The sequence below is a fragment of the Chiloscyllium plagiosum genome, unplaced genomic scaffold, assembly GCF_037043375.1.
Source record: "Chiloscyllium plagiosum isolate Xiang-an unplaced genomic scaffold, Cpla_swu_hap1 HiC_scaffold_14, whole genome shotgun sequence".
Lineage (NCBI taxonomy): Eukaryota > Metazoa > Chordata > Chondrichthyes > Orectolobiformes > Hemiscylliidae > Chiloscyllium > Chiloscyllium plagiosum.
In genome coordinates, this window is record NW_028270152.1 from 72,627,558 (window position 1) to 72,650,296 (window position 22,739).

At 42.0% G+C, this 22,739-nt stretch overlaps 1 protein-coding gene across 4 annotated transcripts in view; it reads right to left on the bottom strand.

Moving 5' to 3' along the window:
* Positions 1-22,739, bottom strand: part of dock3 (dedicator of cytokinesis 3) — a 980,202-nt gene that overhangs the window by 168,842 nt on the left and 788,621 nt on the right. For all 4 annotated transcript variants that reach the window (XM_043708482.2, XM_043708483.2, XM_043708484.2 and 1 more), the window contains exon 32: positions 13,610-13,758. In XM_043708482.2, the coding sequence (XP_043564417.1) occupies positions 13,610-13,758 (149 nt within the window). The remainder of the gene's footprint in view (positions 1-13,609; positions 13,759-22,739) is intronic.

Consider the following 22,739-nt stretch of genomic DNA (forward strand, 5'->3'; position numbering starts at 1 on the left):
TATCCCTATTTAAAAAGGGAGTAAGGCAAAAGAAGATGAAACATTACAGGCCTAACCTCGGTCATGGGTAAGATCCTGGAATCATTGTGAAGGATGAGATTTCTGAATAGTTGGAAATGTATGGTGAAATAGCGCAAAGTCAGCAAGGTTTCATCAAAGGGAGGTCATACCTGACAAATCTGCTAGAATTCTTTGAGGAAGTAACAAGCAGGTTAGACCAAGGAAAGCCAATGGATGGTATCTACCTGGACTTCAAGACGACTTTTGACAAGGTGTCACATAGGAGGCCACTGAATAAGATAAGGTGTCAGAGGCAAGATGCTAGTATGGATAGAAGCTTGGCTGTCTGACAGGAAAGAGAGAGTAGGGATAGAAGGGTCCTTCTCAGGGTGGCAGGCAGTGACAAGTGGTGTTCCATAAGGCTCAGTGTTGGGACCACAACTTTTCACTTTATACATTAACAATCTAGGTGAATGAATTGAGGGCCTTCTGGCTAAGCTTGCAGACGATAGAAAAGATAGGTAGAAGGACAGATAGCTTTGAGGAAGCAGGGAGGATGCAGAAGGATTTGGACAGGTTAGGACAGTGGGCAAAGAAGTGGCAGATGGAGTACAACATAGGAAAGTGTGAGGTCATGCACCTTGGTAGGAAGAATAGAGGCATGGACAATTTTCTAAATGGGGAGAAAATTCAGAAGTCTGAAGTGTAAAGACACTTGGGAGTTCTAGTCTAGGATTCTCTCAAGGTAAACTTGCAGATTGATTAGATTAGAGATTTCCAGTGTGGAAACAGTCAGTGGTTAGGAAGGCAAATACAATGATAGCATTTATTTGGAGAGCACTTGAATATAAAAGCAGGGAAATACTTCTGAGGCTCTTTAAAGCTCTGTTCAGACCACATTCTGTGCAGTTTTGGGCTCCATATCTCAGGAAGAATGTACTGGCCCTGGAGTGTGTTCATAGGAGGTTCACAAGAATGGTCCCAGGAATGAAAATCTTAACATAAGAGGGCTCTGGATTTATATTTGATGGAGTTTAGAAGGATGAGAGGGGATCTAATTGAAATATACAGAATACTGAATGGCTGTACAGAGTAGATGTTGGAAAGCTGATTCTATTGGTAGGAGAGACTATGATCCAAGGGCATAGCCTTAGAGTAAAGAGAAGACCTTTTAGAATGGAGATAAGGAGAAACTTCTTCAGCCAGAGAGTGATGAATCTAAGGAATGCATTGCCATAGAAGGCTGTGGAGACCAGGTCATTTCTTTATTTGAGACTGAGATAGATAGGTTCTTGAGCATCATGGGGATAAGCCAAAGAATGGGGCTGAGAAACTTATCAGTCATGATGAATGGTGGAGCAGATTCGATGGGATGAATGGCTTAACTTCTGCTCTGATGTCTTATGGTCTTATGTTGTTGACTAGATTTTTCCTATATCTTGAGCTTTTTGGAAAGAACACTTCGCAAACAAAGCAGTCTGCCTATAGGAGAAAACAAGACAAAATTCACTTCTTGATTACAGTCATGAAGTCCACAATATTATCAGAAAGCAGTCACTTGACCCAATTTTGGCTGTAATCAAGCTGTTGGATTTGAACACAGAGAATTAAAGTGATATGGATTTCAGCAAGGCTTTTGACAAGGTTCTACATGGGAAATTGATTGAGAAGGTAAAAGCTCAAGAGATCCAATGTAACTTGGCAAGTTCGATCCAAAATTGGCTTAGTGACAGGAGACAGAGGATGGTGTGCAAAGGCATACCACAGGGATTACTGTTGGATTCCCTATTGTTTCTGATATTCATAAATGCTGTAAATGAGAATGTGAGATGGATGACAAATAAGATTGTATATAACAAAGATTGGCTGGGTGGTTACTAGTGAGGAGGGAAGTGTCAGGTTACAGGAGGAGATAAACAGATTGGTCAGATGGACAAATCAGTAGCAGGTGAAATTTAACTCTGATAAATGTGAGGCGATGCACTTTGGAAGAAGAAACAAGTAAAGAGAGTACTCAATGAAGGCCAAGATACAAGGGAGATCAGAAGAAGAGGGATCTTGCAGTGCATGTGTATAGATTCTTGAAGGTGGTAGGACAGGTTAGTAGGGTAGTGAACAAGGTACCTGTATACAGTTTGCTTGCCTTTATGACTCGTGGCATGATTATAAGAGCAGGTATGTCATGATGAATCTGAACAGAACTTGGGTTAGGTCATAGCTGGAGTGCTTTATGTTGAGGAAACTGATCAGAATGATGACTGGGATTGAGCATTTCAACTCTCAAAAAAGGCTGGATAAGCTCAGGTTGATTTCTTCGGAGCAGAGGAGGTGGAGGTGGCAAGTTGATACACCTAATAGAGGTGTATAAGATTATGAGGGGCCTGAACAGGGTGAATAGAAAGCTGTTGTTCCCATTAGTCCAAGGGCCAATAAGAAGGGGGCAAAATATTAAAGTGAAAGGGAGGTGTTTTAGAGGGGACTTGAGGAAAATGTCTTCATCCAGAGGGTGGTCGGAAGATGAAATGCACGGCCTGGGAGAGTAGTTGAGGTGGCAAACCTCACAATCTTTAAAAGGTACTTGGATGAACGCATGAAATGTCATAACATTCAAGACTATGGGCCTGGTACGGGAGAGTGGGACTTGTGTGGGTAAGTAGTATATTTTTGGCAGTACAAACCTAATGGGCTGAAGGCCCCTTCTGTACTATATGATTCTATGATTCTAGATAACATGTTAGGAGCATAAGTTTGTGACCTTCCTACCCTCTCATTTTTCCAAAACCCTCTCATTTTAGGGTTGTAAGTTGAAAGCTACCAGAAAGAAGACTTTCACAGCAAGTGAAGGGAACATAAAGGAGAATCCAAAGTCTTCGCCACTCTCTCAGCAGACTGATCCACATATTTTAATGTTTTTTAATAATCTTTATAGTCTGCTTGACTACGTTTTGTTTGCAATAAACAAGTTCTTTATTTGTTACTTAAGGAATCGAGCCAACTTGTTTCTGAAATGGAGCTATACTGTCAGATATAGCACCTTTTTGAATTCAAATTTGCTGTGACAATGGAAGAGTGGGACAAGGAAAGGAATCAGTTCACTCCCCACATCACCCCGAACCGGGATGTAATATTGAACAATATCTTTACATTTTACTTCTCCCTGAAACTTTGGCCTCCTGTGAATCATGGAACTGACCTGCAGGAATTTTGAGTTTCAGGATCCTCAGCAGTTACTTACATGGAATAGGGAAAGATTTTAATACTGATGTTTAAAATAGAGGTGGGATGGAAAAGAGGAGCGAGAGTAAGTGAGGTGTTTTCCTCTTCAAAATAATATGACAGGATTTTTTACACCCAGATAATTAAGGGAGCTGCCTTACAGACTAGTCACAGATTAGAATCCCTACAGTGCGGAAAACGCCATTTGGCCCAACAAGTCCACACTGATCCTCCGAAGAGTGTCCCACCCAGGCCCAGTCCTCTACCCTATTACTCTACATTTCCCCCTGACTAATGCACCTAACCTACACATCTCTGAACACTACGGGGCACTTTAGCATGGCCAATTCACCTAACCTGCATATCTTTGGACTGTGGGAAGAAACTGGAGTATCAGCAGGAAACCCATGCAGATACAGGGAAAATGTGCAAACTCTACAAAGTCATCTGAGGGTGGAGTCGAATCCAGGTCAGGCAACAGCATGACATAGTCACACTCATAGAATCATACCTTATAGACAAATGTTCCAGACACCATCATCACCATCCCTGGATATGTCCTGTCCCACTGACAGGACCGACCCAGCAGAGGTAGCCGCAGAGTGGATTATAGTCAGGAGGGAGTTGCTCTGAGAATCCTCAACATTGATTTTGGACCTCATGAAATCTCATGGCTTCAGGTTAAACATGTAAAGTGCCTGATGAATATCATATACTGTCTGCCCTTGGTTGATGAATTTGAACTCCTCCATGTTGAACATCACTTCGTGGGAGCACTGAGGATGGGAAGGGTGCAAAATGTATTCTGGGCAGGAGATTTCAATGTCCGCCACCAAGAGTGGCTCAGCAGCAGCACTATTGATTGACTTGGTCAGATTCTAAAGGACATAGCTGCTAGACTAGGTCTGCAGTGGGTGGCGAGAGAACCAATAAAAGGGAAAAATATACCTCACCTCATCTTTACCAGTCTGCTGGCTGCAAATGCATCTGTCCATGACAGTACTGTAACAGTGGTATCCACACAATCCCACATAATCTCTCATTCTTGCCTTTACATTAAGAACACTATTGTGCTATATAGTACTATCTCCAGGATAGTAAATTGGACTGGTTTTGAATAGATCTAGCAACTCAAGACTGGGCATCTATGAGGCACTGTGGATCATCGACAGCAGCAGAATTGTATTCTGCAATCTGCAACCCCTTGGTCTGGCATTAACTATTACCATTAGGTCAGGGATCAACCCTGGTTCATTGGAGAATGCAATTCCAGGAGTAGCAGTTAGGCATGAGATATCAACCTGTTGAAAGTATCAAACAGGACTACTTGCATGTCAAATAGCAGAAGCAGCAAATGATAGACAAAGCTACGTGATCCCACAACCAAAGGATCAGATCAAGGCTCCAGTTGTGAACATTGGCAAACAATTAAACTATTCACTAGAGGAAACGGCTCCACAAATATCTCCATCCTCAACAATGGAAAAACATAGCATATTTGTGCAAAAGATAATGAAGCATTTGCAATCTTCAGCCAAAAATATCGAGTGAATGATCCATCTCGGCCTCCTCCAGTGGTCCCCAGCATCACAGGTACCAGTCTTCAGCAAATTCGATTGACTCCACGTGATATCAAAAAAATGGCTGGAAGCACTGGATGCTGCAAAGGCTATGGGCCCCGAATACATTCCAGCAATAGTACTGAATACTTGTGCTCCAGAACCTGCTGCACCCCTAACCAAATTTGCTAATGCTCTTCGGGAGGGTTTAAATTAATTCAGCAGGGAGATGGGAACCTTAATTGTAGCTCCAATGTAAAGGAAGTTGAGAGTAATTAGGTCATGAATAAGGGTTCAAGGTCGCAGGAGTGTACTGGCAGGCAGAAAGGTGGTTTGAAATGTGTTTACTTCAATGGCAGGAACATCCGGAATAAGGTGGATGAACTTGCAGCATGGGTTGGTACCTAGGACTTTGATGTTGTGGCTATTTCGAAGCAAGAGGCCTAACAGGAAAGGCAGATGAACTCAGGGTATGGTCAGGAACATGGGACTGGGATATCATAGCACTTACAGAAATGTGGCTCAGGGATGGACAGGACTGGCAGCTTAATGTTCCAGGATACAAATGCTACAGGAAGGACAGAAAGGGAGGCAAGAGAGGAGGGGGAGTGGCGTTTTTGATAAGGGATAGCATTACAGCTGTACTGAGGGAGGATATTCCTGAAATACATCTAGGGAAATTATTTGGGTTGAACTGAGAAACTGAGATGATCACCTTATTGGGATTGGATAATAGATGCCCTAATAGGCAGTGGGAAATTGAGAAACAAATTTGTAAGGACATCCCAGTTATCTGTAAGAATAATAGGGTGGTTATGGTAGGGGATTTTAACTTTCCAAACATAGACTGGCACTGCCATAGTGTTAAGGGTTTAGACAGAGAGGAATTTGTTAAGTGTGTACAAAAACATTTTCTGATTCAGTATGTGGATGTACCTACTAGAGAAGGTGCAAAACCTGACCTACTCTTGGGAAATAAGGCAGGGGAGGTGACTGAGGTGTCAGTAGGGGAGCACTTTGGGGCCAGCAACCATAATTCTATTAATTTTAAAACAGTGATGGAAAAACATAAACCAGATCTAAAAATTGAAGTTCTAATTTGGAGAAAAGCTAATTTTGACGGCATTAGGCAAGATGTTCGCAGGTAAAGGGACAGCTGTAAAATGGGAAGCCTTCAGAAATGAGATAATGAGAATCCAGATACAGTATATTCCTGTTATGGTGAAAGGAAAGTCTGGTAGGTATAGGGAATGCTGGATGACTAAAGAAATTGAGGGTTTTGTTAAGAAAACGAAGGAAGCATATATCAGGTACAGACAGGATCGATCGAGTGAATCCTTAAGAGTATAAAGGCAGTAGGAGTATACTTAAGAGGGAAATCAGGACATGCAAAAAGGGGACATGAGATAGCTTTGGCAAATAGAGTTAAGGAGAATCCAAAGGGTTTTTACAAATACATTAAGGACAAAAAGGTAACTAGGGAGAGAATAGGGCCCCTCAAAAATTGGTAAGGCGGTCGTAGTGTGGAGCTACAGGAGATGGGGCAGATACTAAACAAGTATTTTGCAAACGGACATGGGAGGTATAGAATGTAGGGAAATAGATGGTGACATCTTTAAAGATGTCATTATTACAGAGGAGGAAGTGCTGAATGTCTTGAGATGCATAAAAGTGAATAAATCCCTAGGACCTGATCAGGTATACCCCAGAACTCTGTAGAAAGCTAGGAAAGTGATTGCTGGGCCCTTTGCTGAGATATTTGTATCATCAATAGCCATAGGTGAGGTGCCAGAAGATTGGAGGTTGGCTAATGTGGTGTCACTGTAAGAAAAGTGGTAAGGTCAAGCCAGGGAACTATAGACCAATGAGCCTGATGTCGGTGGTGGGCAAGTTGTTGGAGGGAATCCTAAGGGACAGGATGTACATGTATTTGGATAGTTAAGGACTGATTATGGATAATCAACATGCCTTTTTGTGTGGGAAATCATGTCTCACAAACTTATTGAGTTTTTTTTGAAGTAGTAACAAAGAGGATTGATGAGGGCAGAGTGGTAGATATGATCTACATGGACTTCAGTAAGGCATTTGACAAGGTTCCTTATGGGAAACTGGTTAGCAAGGTTAGATCTCATGGAATACAGGTAGAAACAGCCTTTGACCTTCAGAACTGGCTCAAAGGTAGAAGACAGAGGGTGGTGGTGGAGGGCTGTTTTTCAGACTGGAGGCCTGTGACCAGTGGAGTGCCAAAAGGATCAGTGCTGGGTCCACTGCTTTTTGTCGTTTACATAAATGATTTGGATGTGAAAATAAGAGGTACAGTTAGTAAGCTTGCAGATGACACCAAAATTGGAGATGTAGGGGACAGCAAAGACATGCCAGAGAATTCCTAGAGGCCTGGCACTCCAACTACAACGCCATAAACAAACACATAGATCTAGATACCATCTATCAACCCCTCAGAAAACGAACAGGAAATGACTTCACCACAAACCCCAGGAACACAATCCAGGACAAACATATAAATAGAAAGCAGGAGACAATAGCTTCGCTTCACTTGGAGGTCGCCACTGATGATGTTACCTAGCCAGGTAATGAAACGTCTGGATATCAAACCTACAGCTCAGCGAGCAAACCTAATGGGCGGCACGGTGGCACAGTGGTTAGCACTACTGCCTCACAGTGCCAGAGACCCGGGTTCAATTCCCGCCTCAGGCGACTCTCTGTGTGGAGTTTGCGTGGGTTTCCTCTGGGTGCTCCGGTTTCCTCCCACAATCCAAAAATGTGCAGGTTAGGTGAATTGGCCATGCTAAATTGCCCGTAGTGTTAGGTGAAGGGGTAAATGTAGGAGTATGGGTCTGGGTGGTATATGCTTCGGCGGGTCAGTGTGGACTTGTTGGGCCGAATGGCCTGTTTCCACACTGTAAGTAATCTAAGTAATCTAATCTACACCCGAAACAGCAAAGAAGGTTACCTCAGATTATAACGGGATCTAGATTAGATGGGCCAATGGGCTGAGCAGTGACAGATGGAGTTCAATTTAGATAAATGTGAGGTACTGCATTTTGGGAAAGCAAATCTTAGCAGGACTTATACACTTAATGGTCAAGTCCTAGGGAGTGTTGCTGAACAAAGAGACCTTGGAGTGCAGGTTCATAGCTCCTTGAAAGCAGAGTTGCAGGTAGATAGTATTGTGAAGAAGGTGTTTGGTATGCTTTCCTTTATTGGCCAGAGTATTGAGTACAGGAGTTGGGAGGTCATGTTGCGGCTGTACAGGATATTGGTTCGGCCACTTTTGGAATATTGCATGCAATTCTGGTCTTCTTCCTATCGCAAGGATGTTGTGAAACCTGAATGGGTTCAGGAAAGATTTACAAGGATGTTGCCAGGGTTGGAGGATTTGAGCTATAGGGAGAGGTTGAATAGGCTGGAGGGTCAGAGGCTGAGGGGTGACATTATAGAGTTTTATAAAATCATGAGGGGCATGGATAGGATTAATAGACAAAGTCTTTTTCCTGGGGTGGTGGAGTCCAGAACTAATAGGGCAAAGGCTTAGGGTGAGAGGGGAAAGATATAAAAGAAACCTAAGGGGCAACTTTTTCATGCAGTGGGTGGTGAGTGCATGGAATGAGCTATCAGAGGAAGTGGTGGAGGCTAGTACAATTACAACATCTAAAAGGCATCTGGATGGATATTTGAATAGGAAGGGTTTGGAGGGATATGGGCCGGGTGCTGGCAAGTGGGACTAGTTTGAGTTGGGATATCTGGACAGCATGGACGAGTTGGACCAAAAGGTCTGTTTCCATGCTGTACATCTTTATTACTCTATGACTCTATGACATGGATAGAGAAGGGACAGGAATGGTTGTTGCAGGTTCTGGGGTTTAGATGTTTCAGTAAGATCAGGAAAGGTGGTAAAAGGGGGGAGGTGTGGCATTGTTAATCAAGGACAGTATTACGGTGGCAGAAAGGACTTTTGACAAGGACTCGTCTACTGAGGTAGTGTGGACTGAGGTTAGAAACTGGAGAGGAGAGGTCACCCTGTTGGGAGCTTTCTATAGGTCTCTGAAAAGGTCCAGAGATGTAGAGGAAAGGATTGCATAGATAATTCTGGATAAGAGTGAAAGTAACAGGTTAGTTGTTATGGGGGATTTTATCTTTACAAGTATTGACTGGACTGGAAACGCTATAGTTTGAGTACTTTAGATGAGTCAATTTTTGTCCAATCGGTGCAGGAGGGCTTCCTGTCACAGTATGTAGATAGGAGAAAATGAGGACTGCAGATGCTGGAGATCAGAGTCGGGAATGTAGTGCTGGAAAAGCACAGCTTATCAGGCAGCATCCGAGGAGTAGGACAATCGACGTTTCAATGCTCTATCAGGAAGGGCTGATGCACCACACTCTCGACAGTATGTAGATAGGCCAACAAGAGGCGAGACCATATTGGATTTTGTACTGGGTAAAGAACCAGGCCAGGTGTTAGATTGGAGGTAGGTGAGCACTTTGGTGATAGTGACCACAATTTGGTTATGATTACTTTATCAATGGAAAGGGACAAGCGTATACCGCAGGGCAAGAACTATAGCTGGGGGAAAGGCAACTATGATTGATTAGGCAAAATTTAGGATGGGAGAGGAAACTGCAGGGGAGGCACAATTGAAATGTGGAGCTTGTTCAAGGTACAGCTACTGCAAGTTCTTGATGAGTCTATACCTGTCAGGCAGGGAGGAAATGGTTGAGCAAGGGAATCGTGGTTTACTAAAGAAGTCAAATCTCTTGTCAAGAGGAAGGAGGAGGCTTATGTAAAGATGAGATGAGAAGCCTCAGTTAGGGCATGTGAGAGTTCGAAGTTAGCCAGGAAGGACCTAAAGAGAGAGCTAAGAAGAGCTAGGGAGGGACATGAGAAGTCTGTGGCAGGTAGGATCAAGAAAAATCCTAAAGTTTTCTATAGCTATGTCATGAATAAAAGAATGACTAGGGTAAGATTAGTGCCAGTCAACGACAGTAATGGGAAGGTGTGTGTGGAGTCCGAGGAGATAGGAGAGGCGCTAAATGAATATTTTTCATCAGTATTCACAAAGGAAAAAGACGATGTTGTTGAGAAGAATACTGAGATCCAGGCTATTAGACTAGACAGGATTGAGGTTCATAAGGAGGAGGTTTTAGCAATTCTGGAAAGAGTGAAAATAGATAAGTCCCCTGGGCCAGGTGGGACTTATCCTAGGATTCTCTGGGAATCCAGGAAAGAGATTGCAGAGCCTTTGGCTTTGATCTTTATGTCATCACTGTCTACAGGGATAGTGCCCAAAGACTGGAGGATAGCAAATTTTGTCCCCTTGTACAAGAAGGGGAGTAGAGACAATCCTGCTTTGTCTGGAGGCTCACTGAAGATATTACCTAGTATGGTGATGAAATGTCTGAAAATGAACCTTCCAGCTCAGCGAGCAAACCTACATCCAGAACCTCAACTTGAGTTACAAATCTTCTCAAAACCCGCTAACAATCCTGGGAATTATAGACCGCTGAGTCTTACTTCTGTTATGGGCAAAGTTTCAGAAAGGATTATAAGGGACAGGATTTATAATCATCTAGAAAGAAATAATTTGATTAGGGATAGTCAACACAGTTTTGTGAAGAGTAGGTCCTTCCTCACAAACCTTATTGAGTTCTTTGAGAAGGTGACCAAACAGGTGGATGAGGGTAAAGCAGTTGATGTAGTGTATATGGATTTCAGTAAAGCGCTTGATAAGGTTCCCCATGGTAGGCTACTGCAGAAAATACAGAGGCATGGGATTGAGGGTGATTTTACTGTTTGGGTCTGAAATTGGCTAGAAGACAGTGGGTGGTGACTGATTTGAAATATTCATCCTGGAGTTCAGGTACAAGTGGTGTACTGTGAGGATCTGTTTTGGGGCCACTGCTATTTGTCATTTTTATAAATGACCTGGATGAGGGCATCAAATGATGGGTTAGTAAATTGCGGATGACAGTAAAGTTGGGGGAGTTGTGGACAGGGTGGAAGGATGTTGCAGGTTACAGAGGGACATAGATAAGCTGCAGAGCTATGCTGAGAGGTCCCCTGCAAGCCACTCACCATCCTGACTTGGAAATAAATTGCCATTCCTTCACTGTCACTCAGTTAAAATCCTGCAATTCCCTTCCTAAGAGGTATGGGTCTACCTACAGGATATAAACTGCAGCTGTGCAACAAGTTGACTGATTACCCATTTTTACAAGAGTAGCTTGGAATGGGCAATAAATGCTGGCCAGCCAGCAATGCCTACATCCCATGAGTGAATGAACAAAAAGACAAAGTTTTGGTTTAACGTCTCAAGCAAAAGCTGGCATCTCTGAACTCTATCAGTATGGCACTGGAATGTCAACCGAACTTTTGCACTCAATCTCTGCAACATGACTTGAAAATACAACCTTTTGATTTAAAAAATTCTTGTTTTGAATGCCAGTTAAAGTATGGAGTTTACATTCTTTCTATTGTTGTGTGGTTCGCAGGAGTGTGGAAAGTAGGAATCACTGTTACATTGGAAATTAGGTCCCCAAACCTCGAGGGGAGTTGAGGATTATCATCTCACCATTATCTCATTAAATGGCAGACACCTCTTCTTCCTTAGGAGGCCAAGGAAAGTCCGTAAGGACCCTGACCAACTTTTAGAGATGCATCACAGAAATTTCAACGCATCACGGCTTAGCATGGCAATTACTCTGTCCAGGACCATAAGAAACTACAGAATTTTGAGAATACAGCCCAGACCATCACACAAGCCAATCTCCAATCCATTGACTCCATCTACATTCTCATTGCCTCGGAAAGGCAGCCAACATTATCAAAGACCCCTCCTACCCCAGTTATAATCTCTTTCAACCTCTTCTGTCAGGCAGAAGATACAAAAGCCTAGTTACATTGCTTGTCCTGCCAAATAGTCACGTATCCCTGAATAATTAGTTTCCATCTTTGATCTCCTTGTAACGAAGGGTCTATAAAAACAATAAGATCATACCCATTTATCTGGATCTGTGCCATTAATTCATTCATTTTGTTCTAAATACTACATACTTTGAATTTTGACTTTTTAACCATTTTCACTACCCCACTTACTGTTATTTTTCTATCTTTGTACACTCCCTCCCTTCCTGTCCTGCTTTGGGTATTGTTATTTAAATTGATGCCTTTTAATGCTGCCATGTCCTCTTGCTTTGTACATCTATATTTCACCTTTCCCAAACCTCTCCCCCCCCCCCACAACTCCAATCAGCTTAAATCCCTGGGATTGGTATTAGGACCACTGTTTCCTTTATATATCTTAATGAATTGCTCTTTGTTGTAACAGCCCAGAGATTCAAAATTTGCAGATGACACAAAATTTGGAATTATACCAAACTGTGAGGAAGATAGTGATAAACTTCAAGAGAACATAGATAAATTAGTGAAAAGGGCAGACACGTGGTACATGATATTTAATGAGAATTACATGACATGTTGAGAAATGCAAAGTAATAGGAAGTGTGTGGAAAGACAACATGAAATAAGAATGGGAATCTAAAGTTGGTGTTTTAACAGAGACCTGGGTCATATGGGCATAAATTGTTGAAAGTATTAGGACATGCAGCAAATGATGAATAAGGTATACGTAAACCTGTGCTACATGAAGGCATAGATTTCAAAAGCAAAGAAATGAATAATGAAACACTGCTTTGGCCTCAACTGGAGCTTGTGCTTAATTCTGGTCATTGCACTCTAAGAAAGGTATGAGGATGTTGAAGCTGTGGAGGTTTTCGAGCAGATTCAGAAAAGGTTTCTGGGATCATTCCAGCAGTCACGGATTTTGCAGAACAAGCTGACATACAGGGTTAGTTGGATGCTTAAGGAACTGTGAATTGAATTTTAAATGGCAACAGCACATTCTGACATGTGCACTGTTTAAAATTAGGTGGTGAAAGTTTTGATTGTTTTACTGAAAATAAAACCAATTTAAAAACAAAATTGGGACCTTCACTCAGAGTCATTGAATGATTTGGACCTATTTTCATAAAGAAAGGTTAAATGGAATGAAAAATAAAATTTAATTCTTGCTCAGAGGTTGCTCCCTCTAAAATCTAATATAAAAATGAGCTGCTTAATACACATGTGCATTACTAATTTTACAAACATTGTACTTATTGAGAAGGGAGATTTGAACATTATGATTTTTGGTACCTAATGCCAGCATCACCACCAGTTAAATGTTTAGTAAATATCCTATTATAATAAAAAGCATTATGATACTATTTTGCCTTGCACTGTAGTCACTTTGTGGACCCTGAATCAGATTGCAAATTGATTTTCCTGTGGTTTGCACAAAACAAGAACTTGGATCTATAAAGCACCTTACAAATAGAAAATAAAAAAAATCGAAGGCTTTAACAGACATGTACAATAGGAATTGGTTATACATTTTCCAAATTTATTTCATACAGCATCCTGTGACTAGCAGGGGAGACTTTCATTGTGTCAGTCTGAGCTGGATCTGAACGCAGATTCCAGAGTGTAAACTGGCGTAAACCCCCAAAATACTGGTACACATGGGCCTAAAAATTCTTCAGCTATCTCCTTTATATTTTTGCTATTCTGCACTTTGCAATGAACATTTATTTTTAGCTGTGAATAGAACTGTAGAATTCTTGTATCCAGGACATCATCTAGAATTCAGGATTCAAACCGCCTCCCCAGAACTGACTGTACCAACTTAAGAAGTTTCTGCTACTCAGAGCTAGCTATGAGAATTGAAAGCATTAGCTAAACAATCCATCTCTCTTGATCAGCTCATACTCACTCAGCCTACCTGCTTGAAATTGCCATTCTTTCGCTGCTCCCAGTCCATCATGTCGTGAAAGATTGGGATCATTACATTCCGTACCTCAACTTGTGGCACCAGTGTGACACCCAGGAAGGGACCAATCATTCCTGGGATAAAATGAATCTTATTTTCACCTATAAACAAAATTAAAATACATATTTATTCAAGGTAAAAGGCATTTTATTAATTATGCACATTAACTTAGGGTAGGAGACTATGAAGCATAAATTCTTGCCACCAACTTAAAATTAATTCAAGTAATTCAAGGTATTGGACTCCAAACCTTAGGTGATTATTTTCCTCTGGCACAAAAGAGATCAGATATCAAAAATGGACACTAAATACCTTTTACTATGCCCTAGTACTGTGCCCAGATATTCCACACCTTTTTAATTCAGTTTGGATATTTCATGTTCACTGAGAACTAGAATTCAAGTCACTACTTATGGTGTCATCTTAGGTACAGATTCTTAGAAAAAGAAATAAGAAGTTCAAAGTAAGTCCTTCCAATTCAGTTTGCGGTGACACTTAGCCTTCAGACCGTGCCAGGTCTCACCTCCAGACTGCACTGGGCATCACCTTGAGGCTCATACTACTCAATTGTCTTGTTTTAATCATGAGTAATAAGAATTAATCTCAATATTTGTAGTAGTTTAACTTGGAAGACTTTAATTTGGGCAAAAGCAGTTGATTTTCCAGTCAACAAAGAATAGGAGATAGATGCTAAGGTTGATCTGAATGGGAACCTCTCAATAATGTGCTGCACTAGAGTACTTCAATCTGATATCCATATGATATACAATATAGACCGCACTGCCACCTTACACAACAACTTTTCAAATAGGTTCATAAAATTACACAGAGCTAACAGCACAAAACAGGCCATTAGGCCCATTTGATCCGGACTGACGTTTATCGTCTACATAAGCCTTTTCTTGCCACTCTTCATCAAAACCTTTTGGCATATTTTAATCTCTTTCCTCCTTCATATGTTAATCTACTTTCTCTTGAAGTGTATCCATGCAATTTAATTCTGCAGTTCCACAATCACTCTCTGGATAATAAAATTCCTTCTGAGTTTACCACTGAACCTATCGATGACTATTCTATAAACTGTAACAATATTTTTTAGTTTCAAATAAATTCAAAATGTTAAGCAGTAGCTTTCACAAGATCCAGCATTGATTTTAACTGATATGAAAGAAAGAAAACACTTTCATTTTTATAGTCTTTTTCATGATCTTTGCTTTTTTCATACTTTCATTGTAGTAGGAGCAGGTGTTGGCCATGTGTCCATCAAGCCTGCTCCGCCATTCATTAAGATCAGGGCTGAGCTATCCGTTGTCCCAGCTCCTCCCACCTGCATCATCCCCATAACCCTTAATTCCTCTACCACGCAAAAACCCATCCAACGTTGTCTTTAATATCTTTAATGCCTTTACCACTTCCTTGGGCAGAGAATGCCATAGATTCACTACTCTCTGGGAAAAGCAGTTCCTCCTCATCTCTGTCCTAAGTCTACTCCCCTAATTTTTAGGCCATGTCCCCGAATGTTGGTCTCACCCACCGGTGAAAACAATTATCCCTTTCATAATTTTATATGTCTCTGTAAGATCCCCTCTCATTGTGCTAAATTTTAGTGAGTACAGTCCCAGGCAGCTCAACCTCTCCTCACACGGAAACCCACTCATCTCTGGAATCAACTTGGTAAATCTCCTCTGCACTGCCTCCAAAGCCAGTATATCCTTCCTTGGGTAAGGAGACCAGAACTGAGCGCAATACTCCAGGTGCGGTTTCACCAGCACTTGGTGCAATTGCATCAGAACTTCCCTGCTCTTAAATTCAATCCCTCTTGCAATGAAAGCCAATATTCCAGTTGCCTTCCTGATTACCTGTTGCTCCTGCAAATCAACTTTTAGTGATTCATGTACGTGCACTCTTACGCATCTCTGCACAACACCATGCTGCAATCTTTCACCATTTAAATAATACTGACCTATTAATTTTACTTCCAAAGTGGATAATGTCACATTTACCAACATCTACCAGACCTTTACCATTTATTTAACCTATCTAAATCATTCTGTAGACCCTCCACATCCTCTGCACAGTTTGCCTTTCCACTCAATTTAGTGTCATCAGCAAACTTGCATACATTATACTCAGTCTCTTCTTCCAAATTATTTACATATATCATGAACAGTTGCAGGCCCAAAACTGAGCCCTGCAGCACCCTGCTTAGCATTTATCTCCAACCAGAGAAACACCCATTTATCCCAACTCTCTGCTTTCTATTGGTTAACCAGTCTTCAATCCATGTTAGTATATTCCCCGCAACTCCATAAATTCTTGTCAATGAGTCTTTTATGCGACAACTTATCGAAATCCAAGTATACAACATCCACCTGTTCCCCTCTATCCACCGCGCTTGTTCCATCCTCAAAGAACTCCAATAAGTTTATCAAACACGACCTTCCCTTTCTGAATCCATGCTCCGTCTGGCTGATGGAACCCTTTCCATCCATATGTCTCACTATTTCTTCTTTAATGATAGCCTCCAGTATTTTCCAGACTACAGATGTTAAGCCAACTGACCTATAGTTACCTGCTTTTTGCCTACACCCTTTTTTAAACAGCGGTGTGACATTCGCTGTCTTCCAGTCTGCCAGGACCTGCCCTTAGTCTAGTGAATTTTGGGAAATTAACATTAATGCATCTACTATAACTTCTGCCATTTCTTTCAGCACCCTGGGATGTATTCCATCAGGACCAGGAAACGTATCTACCTTCAGACCCTCAAATTTGCTCAGTACTACCTCTTTAGTGATAACAATTGAAATAAGGTCCTCACCTCCCATCGTATCCTTAACATCATTTTTTGGCGTGTTAGACATATCTTCTACTAGACTGACACAAAATAGTTACTCAAGACCCTGGGCATTTTAATATTACCCAATATTAATTCCTTTTTCTCATTCTGCAAGAGATCTCTGTCCACTTTAGCCACCCTCTTCCATTTTGTCTGTTTATAAAAACTTTTCTGACCAGTTTTTATATTCTGTGCTAATTTGCATTCATAATCTATCTTTCTTTTCTTTGTTGCTTGCTTCATGGTTCTTTGTTGCCTTTAAAGTTTTCCCAATCCTCCTGTTTCTCACTAATCTTGGCTACTTTATAAGCATGAGCTTTTAATTGGATGTCTTCCTTTTTTCCTTGGCTATCCAAGGCTGGCTCTTTCTACCCTTGCTATCCCTGTTTTTGACAGGGATATACTTTCCTTGAGCACTGTGAAAAATCTCTTTGAAAGTCTTCCACTATTCCTCAACTTTTCCACTATATAACTTGTGTTTCCAGTCTAATTTAGCCAATGCTTTCCTCATCCCATTATAAGTCTCTCTTTTTTAAGCATAATACCTTGGTTTTAGATGACACTATTTCACCCTCCATTTATATCTGAAATTTGATCATACTGCGATCACTCTTTCTGAGAGAATCCTTATCTACGAGATCATTAATTTTATCTGTCTCATTATACAGGACCAGATCTAGGATTGCATGCTCCCTTGTAAGTTCAATAACATGCTGTTCAACGCAGTCATCATGGATGAATTCTATGAACCCTCTTCAAGACTCTCTCTAGCTACTTGAATCGGCCAATCAATGTGCATGTTAAAGTCCCTCATGACTACTGCCGTTCCATTCTTACATGCGTCAGATATTTCTTGATTAATTCCCTATGCCACTGTAGCATTATTATTGGGTGGCCTCCCACCAGTGACTTCTTCCTCTTACTATCCCTGATCGTCACTCAAGTGGATTCAACATTTTGTTCCTTAGGTCCTATAATGTCTCTCTCTATCACCCTAATCTCATCCTTAATTAAGAATACAACCCCACCTCCCTTACCTTCTTGCCTATCCTTTCAAAGCTAATGATATACCTCTTCGAGTGTACGAATGTAGGAAACACAGCAGCTAAATTGTGTAGAGCAAACATCCAAAATATATTCAAAACATTTTCCCATTCTATCTTTTTTTTGTAGAAAAGAGTTTTGTAACTCTTCTGCTTTTAACAGAATTGCTAATTATTTAGTATCTCACTGGTTCAATTTCCTTCCCCACGTTGGTATGCTTTGTACTGTGACCAGTGGGAACATCCAGAAAAAAACTCTAGTTTAAAATTATAATGATATTCTCTTAGAACAATCCATTTTCACACTTTAATATGGAAACCAGAACCATAAACCATCATTTGATCTGGAAATAACTCTATGGAGACCAGTATCTGTCATCAAGTCATCCTTTATTTACACATGAACAGTCCTGTCTCATTCAGAATCAGGTACCAGAATGGCAGCATCTCTGACACTCCCCTTTTTTATCCGTCAGAAGAAAGTGAGGACTGCAGATGCTGGAGATCAGAGCTGAAAATGTGTTGCTGGAAAAGCTTTTGCAGCAACACATTTTCAGCTTTTTTATCCGTCAGCCAGGGCTCCCTGATTGGACCAGATTAACAGCCCCAATCAGAAATTCATATTCATTGAGGTCCAGCTGGCTAACCTCATTACAATCACTACATTATCAGAGCCTTGAGGGCTCTGTAGTGATGCAGTGTTAGTGTCCCTATCTCTGAACTAGGAGACCTGGGTTCAAGTCCCACCTGTTTCAGAGTTGTGTAATAGCATCGCTAATCAGGCTGATTAGCAAAATATGTTAAGTAAAAAAGAAACAGTCCCTTAAAACAAGGATGACATCTGCCAGGCTTCATGTTTACAATCTGGTTACAAAATTTGTGAAAGGCAATGCTGGCACAACTAATTCTGTGATGAAAGTGAGAACTGCAGATGCTGGAGATTAGAGTCGAGAGTGGGTGCTGGAAAAGCACAGCAGGTCAGGCAGCATCCGAGGAGCAGGAAAATAGATGTTTCGGGCAAAAGCTCTTCATCAGGAATTCTGTGCTGGATCTTTGAAGGAAACGTTTTGAGAAAAAATGCTGTCAAGGTATTGGAACAGTTTATGGACTTCTAAAGTCTCCCTAATAATAACAATGGCTAGAGATGCAGGTGCTTGCTTGGGGAATCGCTGTGGAGGATTTTGGTTTTGTTGGTGTTACACGAGAGACTTTATTTCATATGAAGGTGAAGGTGGTCTGAATGCCATTTGCCAAGTAGGCCACAATTGCACAATTGTTGGTAGCTTCTAAGATGTGGGGAGTTGAAGGGTTATCTTGGTCTTGGCTGTCAGTCTGTTGAGATCGAAAAGTTTTCCATCAAGTCAAAACTCAATTGTACCTCTTCTGGAAGTTAGTCACAATAGTTGGGACAATCATTCCGCCTTGCTTGATAGCTATCCAAATATGAAAATGCTTGGACTCTAATACACTGCAAAGGATGGTCATTCAGGTGTCCTAGGACATGAACATGCCAACAAGACCAGAAGTAGCATTCAGCTCTTGGGTTGCTCTGCTATTCAATAAGATCATGGCTGATTTGACTGTAACTGCAAATTCACATTCCCGACTACCCCATGTGGTGTTCCATCCCCTTGATTAACAATAATCTACGCAACTTTACTGAAACGTATTCAAGAACTCTTTCCACAATCTTTTCAGGAAGAGAGCTTCAAAGATTTGCAGCCCTCAGAAAAAAAATTACCTAATCTCTGTTTTAAATGAACTCCCCAAGACTTTGGAGTGATCCTTGGTTCTAGACTCTCCCTTAAGCGCAAATATTCTTTCCACATCTACAATGTCAAGATCCCCTTGATGTTTTAATCAAGTTATCTAAAGTCATAGAACTGTACAGCATGGAAACAGACCCTTTAGTTCAACTCATCCATGCTGCCCAGATGTTCTAAATTAATCCAGTTCCATTTGCCAGTATTTGGTCCATATCCTTCTAAACCTTTTCTTTGATATACCCATCCAGATGCCTTTTAAATGCTAATGGTGGCATGGTGGCTCAGGGTTAGCACTGCTGCCTCACAGTGCCATTAGATTACTTTACAGTGTGGAAACAGGCCCTTCGGCCCAACAAGTCCACACCGACCCGCCGAAGCGCAAACCACCCATACCTCTACATTTACCCCTTACCTAACACTACGGACAATTTAGCATGGCCAATTCACCTGACCTGCACATCTTTGGACTGTGGGAGGAAACCGGAGCACCCGGAGGAAACCCACGCAGACACGGGGAGAATGTGCAAACTCTACACAGCCTGAGGCGGGAAATGAACCCGGGTCTCTGGCGCTGTGAGGCAGCAGTGCTAACCACTGTGCCACTGTGCCGCCCAGGGAGCAAGGTTTGATTCCATCCTCATGTGACTATTTGTGTGGAGTCTTCACATGCTCCCTGTGTGTGTGTGTGGTTTCCTTCGGGTGCTGCGGTTTCTTCCCACAGACCAAAGATGTGCAGTTGGGTGAATTGACCATGTTAAATTGTCCATAACGTTCAGTGTCCAAGGATGTGCAGGCGAAATCGATTAGCCATGGGAAATGTAGGGCTATTGGGACTGGGCGGGTCTGGGTCAGGGTGCTCCATAGAGGGTTGGTGTGGACTTGATGGGTCAAATGGCCTGTTTCTCACTCTTGGGAGTCTATGATACTCTTCTGAACATCAGGGGATGCAGACCTACCTTGTTGAATTTTACTCATAATCTAACCCTTTCTTTCCAGGTAGATCTGGTAGATCTTCTCTGATATACTTCCAACACATTTACATTTTTCCTTAAATAAGGTTACCAATATTATGCACAGTACTCCAAATGTGGTCTCATCAGTGCTCTCTGTAACATAACACTTTCCTAATTTTGTATTCGATTCCCTTCACAATAAATGATAACATATGAATAGATTTCCTATTTACTTGATGTACCTGAATACTAGTCATGATTTGGAGGTGCCAGTGTTGGACTGGGGTGTACAAAGTTAAAACACCAGGCTTTAGTCCAACAGATTTAATTGGAAGCACTAGCTTTCGGAACTCTGCTCCTTCATCAGGTTGTTGTGAAGGACACAATTGTAAGACACAGAATTTATAGCAAAAGTTTACAGTGTGATGTAACTGAAATTATACATTGAAAAATACCTTGATTGTTTGTTGAGTCTTTCATCTGTTCGAATACCATGATAGTTTCACTTCTTTCATGTGTAAATCACAAAACCTTTCTTTAAAAGTTACATTCTCAGGTTAACTGTAACAATTGGTGTTAGCCAGGCCATATGTTGAAGGTGTTAGCTCCCTGTGTTCTCTGTATGTGCCATAATGTTTAGACTGATTCTAATCTAAAAAGTGAGATTAGATTACTTACAGTGTGGAAACAGGCCCTTCGGCCCAACAAGTCCACACCGACCCGCCGAAGCGCAAACCACCCATACCCCTACATTTACCCCTTTTAACGTAACACTACGGGCAATTTAGCATGGCCAATTCACCTGTGTGTGTGAGTGTCTTTGTATACATGTGTATGTGTGTGTGTGTAGGAGTGTCTGTGTGTGTGTATAGTGCAATGGTGATCACCTGTAGTGTGACATGAACCCAAGGTCCCGGTTGAGATAACAGAGTCTTACATGAATTTCTGCAGTTTTTGAGCAAAGTACAATGTAACTCTGCAAGTACAAATTCACCCCACAAATGTATACGTATATATGTGCATGTGGATCTTTGTGTGTGTGTGTGTGTGTCTGGGGTGGGGGGTTGAGAGTGTCTGTGAGAGAGAGTGTATATGTATGTGTGTGAGTGTAGAGTGGTCTAAGTCTGTGACAGGATGCATGTGTGAGTGTGGGAGTGTGTGTGTCTGTAAGGGTGTGTGTGAGTGTCTTTGTATACATGTGTATGTGTGTGTGTGTGTAGGAGTGTCTGTGTGTGTGTATAGTGCAATGGTGATCACCTGTAGTGTGACATGAACCCAAGGTCCCGGTTGAGGCCCTCCCTGTGGGTACGACTACAGCAACGAATGAATGGGCACCACACAATAATCAACAGACAGGAGTGTTCCCTCCCAGTTGGGGAACACTTCAGCGGTCCAGGACATTCGACCTTAGACCTTCGGGTGACCATCCTCCAAGGCGGACTTCGGGACAGGCAGCAGCGAAAAGTGGCCAAGTAGAGGCTGATAGCTAAGTTCCGTACCCATAGGGAGGGCCTCAAACGGGACCTTGTGTTCATGTCACACTACACATATACACACACATACACACACACACATGCCTAAGAGAAAGACCACGGAACGAGGACATACCACAACCAAAAGGACTAGCCACACTACTATACATCAGGAGCATCTCAGAACTGACAGCCAGACTACTGCGACCCCTAGGACTCATAACGGCACACAAACCAACAGCCACGCTCAGACAACAACTCACCAGAACGAAGGACCCGATACCCAACATGAGCAAAACTAATGTAGTGTACAAAATACCATGCAAGGACTGCACAAAACACTATATAGGACAAACTGGAAGACAGCTAACAATCCGCATACATGAACATCAACTAGCCACGAAACTCCACGACCAGCTATCCTTAGTAGCCACACACGCAGACAACAAGCAACATGAATTCGACTGGGACAACACTACTATCATAGGGCAAGCCAGTCAGAGAACAGCCAGGGAATTCCTAGAGGCATGGCATTCATCCACAAACTCCATCAACAAACACATCGACCTGGACCCAATATACCAACCACTACAGCGGACAGCTGAAACTGACAACCGGAAGCGGCAGGGACAGACCACTATAAACACCGGAGGAAACATCAAAGAAGCGCTTCGCAGGAGGCTCCCAAGCACTGATGATGTCGCCTAGCCAGGGGACGAAATGTTTGCAACAAAAACTTCCAGCTCGGCGAACAGAACCACAACAACACACACACACACACACACACACAAATGTATGCACAGACATGCACACAGTCACTCACACACACCCTTACAGACACACACACTCCTACACGCACCCTCTCACAGACTTAGACCACTCTATACTCACGCACACACATTACACTCTCTCTCACAGATACTCACAACCCCCCACCCCAGACACACACACTCCCACACGCATCCCCTCACAGACTTAGACACTCTACACTCACATGCACACACATATACAC